The sequence below is a fragment of the Pseudonaja textilis genome, chromosome 1 (assembly GCF_049901715.1).
Source record: "Pseudonaja textilis isolate UNSWEBS1 chromosome 1, rPseTex1.2, whole genome shotgun sequence".
Classification (NCBI taxonomy): Eukaryota; Metazoa; Chordata; class Lepidosauria; order Squamata; family Elapidae; genus Pseudonaja; species Pseudonaja textilis.
This window is the reverse complement of record NC_141990.1, coordinates 274438211-274447516: the sequence shown is the minus strand read 5'-3', so window position 1 is coordinate 274447516 and position 9306 is coordinate 274438211. Positions and strand designations below refer to the sequence as shown.

Here is a 9306-nt window from a genome sequence, read left to right as displayed (position 1 = left end):
GGGAAAGAGAGTGAAAACAACCAAAAAGAAGAACAATTTGAAAGATAAGTATAATATTAGAAAGCAACAGAAGAGGGGATTACAGATGAGAGAGTTAGAAGTAGAGAGACGAGGGGGTAAAAAGGGGAGGGAGAAGAAGAGGGGGAAGAAGGCAAGGAAAAGAAGTTGTAAAAGACAGAAACAAGAAATGGAGAAACAGGGAAAAGATATAAGGATTGTAACCGTAAGTTTGTTTAGAGATAATGGGTGAAAATTTAATTGTAAAAGGGATTCTGCAAAGGTACATAAGATAGCTTTGTTATATTACAAATAGAAATAACTTTAGAAAATATGACGATGGATAAAATATTTATTGTAATGCAGTGGGATGTTTGTTAATAAATAAATGAATTAAAATGATTGAGAGAATTAAAAGGGAACATTTTTAATTATTAGTAATGATTTATAAAAATACAAGTGAGAAATATGGGGAAAAAAAGAATTAACTATGGAAAGTTTATAAGTGTTCCCAAGGAAGTATGATATTTAATTGAAAAGAAATGTTAAAGATGTTAAGATTTTAATGCACATTAATGATAGAATTGAATTGGAATGGAATGTGTTTTATTTACATATATATAATTTTTTCTTTTTAAGAATATAGTGTCTATTTTAAGAATGTACCAAGCAGAATTTGATTGGAAGTTATGTATTATATTGAATGCTATAATCTTAAAGGTATACATTGAAGCTTAAATAAGAGCTTGAATGGATAAAATTAAAGGATATAAAGGTGTCATACTCTAATTGGTAACTACAGGAAAAAATTTGCTTAACAAGAAAAGATAATGTGAAATTGTAACAGGACAGACAAAAGTATAAATATAATGATTTGAATTGAGATAATTAAAACAAAGTTGAGAAAATTAGAAGAGGGAAAAAACTATGTAGAAAATATGAAATGGTAATAAGATATGGAATAGAATATAAAAATGAGCATGAAATTGAGTTTTGTGTCTGTATGAAGAAGTGATAACCTGGGACCATGCTATTTTCAAAAAAGATGTTTTATTTGTATTTTGTTTTTGTGAAAACCCAAATAAAATTTTCAAAAAAAAAAAAAGCATAAATACTTACATACCCAACATGCTATTTCTTTTTGCTCTTCCTTTCCGGTGCAAGCTAAGTGTTATGCACAGCACAGAAAATGAGTTAGAAGTAGTGAGCAAAAAGAGAAAAGAATTAAACCTAGTTTACACAATGATGTGCTATAACTCTCCGTTCTTTTCTATTCTTGCAAACCATCTTAGTTTCTACCATATTGAATTCACACGTTTTTGTTTCTTCTCATTTTGCATCCCAATACACTGCACGTATGGCTATTCAATTTATGACTGTAATGGAGCTTGCCATCATGGTCATAACTAGTGATGGTCGTAAAATGGGTCACCCATATGACTGACCTAATTTTATGAGCTTTTTGTGGCAGTTGTATAGCAACCATTGCGATCTTAAAGTAGCCACCATGGTCACTAAGCAAATGCTGAGACTTTTAAGGAAATGGTTTTACTATAGACCTTTTGGCTGAAAACATGAATTAAATGCCAGTTTGCACTAAAACCATTCTAAAACATGGTCAGGTGATCACAGGATGCTGCAAATGTCTGTAAATATGCAGGGAGAGGTGGTCATCAGAATTTTGGAACTGAGTCGTAATTATTCCCGGGGGAGATGCATTGTAACTTTCAACAGTCAAGTCAATAACTACCTGTACTTTCCAGCTAGTGGAACAAAAGCAATAGGATTATAGCTGTTATGCTTGTAGCATATGACCATTATAGACCAAAACTGACCACCATTGATGGTACTGTCAGCAAGAAATGGTCCATGTGACACAGTTATAAATAATGCTGCTAATTTGGTTCATTCCTTCTCATTAAAAGGTATTCTATGAAAGCCTGAACTGATTAAAGATTTACAAGCAAAAGGAAGATCTGATCTATGGACTACAATAGAAACTAAATCATCAAAACAATCAGTATCAGGAGCCTTTTTCTTGGGATATTTTTTAAAAAGGTATTGGATCATGCAAATCAACAGCCAGTGAAATCCCTCATTTCAACTGTTTTAGAATGTCAGTGCCAAAGTCCAAGTTGAAAATCTTTTCACATAGCGATGACTGCAGGGTGTGGTGCCAAGAGCATCACAGCTCTGTCTGTTTGGTTTGTATGTGCATGTGTAAGGAAAAGGAGTCCCTGTGGGTTTCTGCATTATTGTAGCCACCTTTTGGGGGGGGGGATGTTCCTTTCCATTTCTTTAAACCATTGAGCCAGCACTATCCAAAGACATTTCTGCAGTTATATGGCTAATATGACAGCATGTTTCAACGCAAAATGTTAGATGAAACACAGAATCCTGTTACTTTCCCATAAAGTGGTACCTATTTATCTACTTACATTTACGTGGTTTTGAACAGCTAGGCTGGCAGGAGCTGAGGCAAGTAACAGGAGCTCATTATGTCACACAGTAGTAGGACTTGAATTGCTAGAATACAGACTTTCTCCGCCGTCTTTTAAGTCACTTAGCTACCGTGCCAATGGTGTGTGTGTGTGTGTATATGTGTACGCAATGTACATAAAAACAGATGGAATTTTGATTGTACCTTTCTGGCTGGCATCTTTATATTTTTACCCATATTCTGTGCACCTCTGCAAAGAAGAAACTTTTGGAACTGCCTATCTGAAATGAGCATCCTTGGAAAAAGAGACCAACCAATTCAAAAAGAATATGGAAATGGCTGTTTGACTCATGTGCCTATTCAAGCAGCAACATTTGTGAAGTTAAGTTTCAAATAAAAAACCATGCCCATTTACAAGTTTGCATTGCCAAAATTAGCAACAATTAGCTTACGGTACACATTCCTAGTTTGATAATGCAGTTTGGTTACTTTGGCAACAGGTGTGTCCCTTGCTCTAAAAATAACAGGGACTTCAAACAATGTCCTTTCAGCCAAACAGAAGGCAAACTAGTTAAACTGACAGCACAAAATATATACATCCAAAAGTACTAATAGCAATCAAAATAAGACAATCTTTCTTTAAATTCCTGCCATGCTGCACAGAGTTAATTGCATGCACTTAAATACACTCAAACAACCCGTTGGCTTTATCCTTTTCCTCACTATGTCTTTCTTCTAAACTACAAACAATCTCCATGTTCCCTAGTGTCCAGTATGTGATTTCGTTGGATGCTGAGGAATTCAATCTTCTTATGAGCTTGTTTAAGGCGCAGCTTGAGAGTTTCATTCTCTGCAGTTAGAACATTTCTTTCCTAAACAAAAATATACCATCAGAACAAATAGTTTCTGAATGTTTAGTTTTGTTAGTAGGAACATTTGCCTAAAAGGCATGTTAGTTTAAGAATTATGTGACTTGAGCAGTAAATGGAGTGAAAGATACACAGTTGTTTGCCCAAGAGGAGAGCAACTACCACAATTGACTCTAAGAAAAGAGAGCTTGGTGAACACATGCTTTCATTTACAAACAGCATCATCTAAGTAACTGGAAAAAAACATCCTTATTTTAACTGATGAATCTTCTTCCTACCCAAGTTTTCAATTCTACAGGAAATGAGGAAGGTGGTGATGGTTAATGGCTCTCCACATAACTCAAGTTATGGGTTATGCATGGGTTATGGAGTGCCTTAGAGGTGGGGAAAGACTTGCAGGCCTGGAGCAGGCCCAAGTTCATATTGCAGCATCTCCCTAGCCCACATGTAACCTGCCGCCAGCTCCTGAGGCACCCTCTACTCCACTTCCCACCACTCGGGGTCCCCTCAGGCCTTGGATGTGCTTTCCTGCCCTACTGGATCCCACGCCCTCCTCCCCATCCCACACAAACAAAGCAGTTTGTCTTGAGGCTTTTGTGGGTGTGGGGACAAAATGGCAGCCACATTCAGGTTGCTGCCACAAGGCCCAGGTCTGCACAGTGGTGTTCAGAAGCTTTTGAAGCACTGTGCAGACCTCTCTTAAGGCAGTAAAATGAAGCAGTTCGTCTGGCAGCCACCATATTCTCCCTGCCCACAAGCAGACATAACAAAATGGTGGACACATTTGGATCACATCCCAGGGACACACAGTCTGCCCTCCTTCCACAATATGACGTAGGGAGAGCTTTGAAAGGTAAGCGTTGTGTGCAATGAGCATATGGGGAGTCCAAGAGCTTCTGGGTTCTGGTGGAGTGAAATGTGGGGAGAGAAATGGAAGGGTGCTGGAGCAACCTTGTGGTGGGTCGTAAGGGCAAATGACCACAGGGCTGCTGCATCTGTTGAAACTTTGAAATGGGGTCATATGTAGCTTTGGAGGGGGATGTCTTTGGTAACTTTAAATGCACATAGCTTGAGGGCTACCTGTATTAATTTTGGAAATATTATCCTTTTTAATTCAAACGGCAATTTAAAAACCAGAAATTCAAGGAATCTAACTACAGGATCTTTGCACTTATTCCACTAATTCTTACTGTCATAAGGGGCTGGTGTGCCAAAATTTCTTCCCATTTAAAAAAAGTACTCTTGTTTGTATACTTCAAACTCACAGCAACAGAGTTTACATGGTCAACGCATAGTCTTAGTTATTCTGTGCAGTTTTCAAAGCTGTTTCATACCTTTTCTAGTTCTTGATATGTGGGTTTTAGTGTTTGTGGATCTTCCTTCACTTTTTGACTGCAATCCTTATTTTCCCATTTCACATATGCCTTTTTCCGGCCAAGAATTGGACTTGGACATGGAAACACAGGAGATGGCTGGAGAAAACTACTTTCAGATGATGTTCCAGACTCTCTTTGTAGATTACACACTTCATTACTGGGTGTCATCATTACATCAGTTTGTGTACCCTTGTGTACCACAGATGGTTTTAACCTTACTGAGATCTTCTGAGCTGATGCTCCCATGAGCATAATAGTTCTATCTTTGCTGCCTTCATTATGTTCAACCATCTCGCCATTAGGAAATGGAAACCCTCCTTCCTCCAGCCCTAAGGTGTGGAAAACATAAAACACAAGCATTGAGCAGTAAGGATCAAAATGAATTACACAATATTCTCAGTGAAAATAATAAAGGAAATATCTAAAGAGCATATTTACTGTACTTCCTTACCTTTATTTCTAACATTACTAAACATTTCATCAGATAATTTGTCCATTATATTAATAATATTGTCTTTACAACTAAGTGCTTTTTGGTCAGAAACATTTATATGCTACTAGTGATTGCTTAAGAATATGCAAGATTTATAACAGAAAAAAATTATGGAATGACATGCTCATAATGGGTGGGGCAGGTTCCTGCGGACCATGTGGGCTGCACCGCCTTGTGTTTCTGCGCAGCCTGGAATAATTGCTTTGGGGGGTGCTCTGGGGGTGAGATTTCTCTGCAGCCCACCAAAATTTTCTCATGGCCCACCAGTGGGCTATAGCCCACCGGTTGGCGACCACTGGTCTAAAATATATATATCACAAATACCTTCTAATAAAGTGCTGGCAAACTAAGCTGTGTGTCCAAAAGGATTTTTCAATAAATCTCCATCAACCCAAATGGTACTATGAATCTCTAAAGAATTTCTTTATGAGTTAGGGGATAGGGATAGGGTGAAGTAGAGTAGAGTAGAATAAAATAAAATAGAACAGAAATAGAAAACAGAACAAAATCTTTATTGGCCAAGTGTGATTGGAGACCCAAGGAATTTGTCTCCAGTGCATAAGCTCTCAGAGTACATATAAACAACAAAGTAATATAATCATAAGATATCAATAATAAAAGGTAAAAGAAAAGATGAGAAGGATAATAGAGAATAGGAATATATAACCCTACATGGGTAAATAGCTTCTGTTTTGGCATGTAATGCCTATAGCAGTATCCTAAGGGGAGGAATTGAAACAGTTTGTGTCCAGGATGTGAGGGGTCTATAGATATTTTCTCAGCTCTCTTTCTGAGCTTTTTGAGTTGATACAAGAAGAACAAATTCTTTGCTGCGCTCTTTTAATGATGGCTCTAATGTTAGGTGCCCATTTCAAGTCCTGGGAGATTATAGAACCCAGAAACCTGAACCTATTAGACATCAGATGTAAAAAAACAACAACCCTCAATGATATATGTCTTTGTAAATCGATGAGAATTCTAGCTTGAATTCAGACATTAATTACAGATAATATTTTTAACTACTATCATTGTCTTTATGCTGAAATATTGAAAAGAGAATCTCCCTGTCCTGTAATACAGTTCTACTGACTGCTTACTTGGTTTAGTACTGACAATTAATTGTGTTGGCTTCAAAAACAAAGATATTACATAGAAAAGGTGATCATTCACTATCCAAGGTTACACATAACATTTGTCCCCTAAGTAGATATGTCTTCTGAAGACCTGATGAATTTTTGCAGAGTGGATGGAATTTGCTGGTATATGGACAATGGAAGGCCATTTTGAAAATCACTATTAATCTTAAGATTAATCACTATTAATCTTATTAATACATATTAACCTTAACTATTATTATTCTTAAAAAATAGACAAACTATTGAGTAACAAATGATACCAAAATGTTTCATTAAACTGAACTTACCATGCATATGCTCTTTAAGTCCCATGGGACAGAGGCTAGATGCAAGAGCTGATGCTGGACTGTTATCCATAGCTGTCATTTTGGGTCTTCTCTTGCATTCAAATACAACTAGATCCTTGCATTGCTTATGACAGTTCATTCCACAGTCTTCAAACAAATAAAAACAAAGTCAGCTTACTAGGTTAGTGGCAAAAAGTAAAATACTAATCCCACATATTAATTACTCTTCTACCTCAACTCCTTTCCTACTTCCTAAATTAAACTGGTTAGTTTATTGAACAGAAAGACTATGGGTAACATGATAGCAGGGTCCCAATATCTCAGGGGTTGCCACAAGGAAGAGGGAGTCAGGCTACTCTCCAAAGCATCTGAGGGTAGAACAAGAAGCAATGGTGGAACCTAGTCAAGGAGAGAAGCAACCTAGAACTAAGGAGACATTTCCTGACAGTTAGAACAATTAATCAGTGCAACAACTTGCCTCCAGAGGTTGTGAATGCTCCAACACTGGAAGTTTTTAAGAGGAGATTGGACCACCGTTTGAAATGCTATAGGCTTTCCTAGCGGAGAGGGGGTTCGACTGGAACACCTTCAAGATCCCTTCTAACTCTGTTGTTCTGTTCTGTTCTTTCCAAATTTTGCAAAGACCAAGGAAACGCTACATGAACTGTAATTCAGGGCTATGTGGGTTTTACCAGGGATAAGCCCTTTTCATACCTTTAATGCATTTAAAGTATACTTTTAAGCAATCAAAATATAGAACAGTATTACATGGTATTGCTACTTAACTAAAAGTCAAATTATACCTTTTAATAAAATCACCTGCCAGTTAATAATCTAAGATGAACATGAAGTGATGTAACAATCTCTGCATATATTCCCAATGGTTTCCTCCCAGATTTTGCAGTTACCCAGGAAACGAACAAAGCAGTGGAGCAACACAGATAGGGAAATTTTTATGTTCTAGTTTATTATGCTAAAAATCCTATTCCTAAAATAATTTTAAATCTGTTATTCAAATGAAAAAAGGGATACAACAATGGACAATTTGCAATCAAAGATGATTGAACTCAAAGTTATTTTACCTTTGCACCTATATCCTTGTTTAATAACACCCCAAAGCTAAAAAGATAAGGAAAAACACATTATAATATGGCATTCAAGTTAAACCATACATTTAAGAGGTGTTTTAACTCTTATTTCAAAGTTCAGTTTCATGAAATCATCAAAAATGTAAGATGTATGGCTATTTCTATTTCTATTTCAAAACAGTATTTTCCCTCAATATAAGCAGGTAAAAATACCATGCAGGAAACCAATGAAAGAAGAAAGCCTCTTCCCTCCCCTCCCCCCCAAAAAAATTAAAAATCTTTCCAAAACAGTATAATAGACACAACCTAAAATATTCTGAATCTCTCTATATATATATCTTAGCTAATTATTAACCATTCTCTACAATTTTCATAGCATTTTGATTTGTGAACAGCATTTAAAATGATCAAGAGAAGATACAGGTGTTTCAACTTAATTTATACAAGTTTAAGAACAGTTAGTTACTGGTCTATGGACCATTATCAAGATTTAAATACTGATCTTTTTTCCTGATATATATTACAGCTACTTTCAGTAAAAGGAATTCAAAAAGCTGTTTTTACCAAGAGGTCTCAATAGTATTAGCATAATACTATTAAATCATCCCTGAGATTAAAAGTGTTAGAAATGGGTAGCTTTGCATGCCTTCATATTCATGCTCAGAATATGGTAAATAACCAAAAAGTGTTTGTAGTACAGAAGAAAATATATGATTTAACAGGTATAATGAATCATCTGAAGACACTGTTATGATTGAAATATAGCAAATGAACAATATACTTTGTTCCAAGAACTGAAGCAAGGGAGAAAGGAAGGTATGTAATTCTAATACATACATAGGATGCATGTCTTAGAGTTACAGTGTATGCATTCCTGTTTATAAGTCTAAGTGAATGAATTTGGCAATGTTGTAAAAAGCACCTGGATTTTAAATGCATAAATTTAAATATTAATAAACTTAAAAGCAAGGATAATAGGATCCCACAGTAGATGAAGCTAAGAGGGAAAAAACTCAAGATGGATGTAAATTTCTAAAGTAAGAGATGTCAAAAGCACAAGTGCAAAAATTCCAATGAAAAGCACTGTGGAAGATATCAATGTAGCTGTACAAAAAGTTTAGTGAAAACTAGGGGGGAAGGATACATAAAGAAAATTGAAGTAGCATCAAATTACAAAGAAATCATATAAACAGAAAACTCTAGAACTGTGTCAGGAAAGGGAAAATGCAGAATGCACTGAAACTAGTAAAGAATGCTAATAACAAAAAGGGTCTTTTCAGGTATGTACAATGGAAAACAAAAGATCAACTGATATGTAAAGAACACAAAAGTGTAGCAGGAAACAAAGCAAACACAGAACTATCAAATTCCTGTTTAGTTCAGTATTCTTCAACAAAATATGTACTCTACTAAGAAATAGTGAAACACAAAATGAAGGACTAAACTTTGAAGCTGACAGAAACACGATTAGGAATATTGCTTTACTTTAATCTCTAGGACAAAATGAATCACTTCCTAAGATACTGAAATTATTTACGTATTACCTTTGAGATATTCTCAAAAAACAATGGACAAGATGACTGAAAGAATGAAAATCTGAATTTATGTACAAAAAACAGA

At 35.8% G+C, this 9306-nt stretch overlaps 1 protein-coding gene across 3 annotated transcripts in view; it reads right to left on the bottom strand.

The window, feature by feature from the left end:
* Positions 1-1027: 1027 nt before the first annotated feature.
* The window catches only part of RASGRP1 (RAS guanyl releasing protein 1), a 43857-nt gene continuing 35578 nt past the window's right edge, over positions 1028-9306 (bottom strand). For all 3 annotated transcript variants that reach the window (XM_026710458.2, XM_087921836.1, XM_087921835.1), the window contains exons 11-14: positions 7681-7717; positions 6599-6745; positions 4641-5011; positions 1028-3309 (exon numbers count right to left, since the gene is read on the bottom strand). In XM_026710458.2, coding sequence (XP_026566243.1) covers positions 3178-3309; positions 4641-5011; positions 6599-6745; positions 7681-7717 — 687 coding nt within the window. In that variant the 3' untranslated portion in view covers positions 1028-3177. The remainder of the gene's footprint in view (positions 3310-4640; positions 5012-6598; positions 6746-7680; positions 7718-9306) is intronic.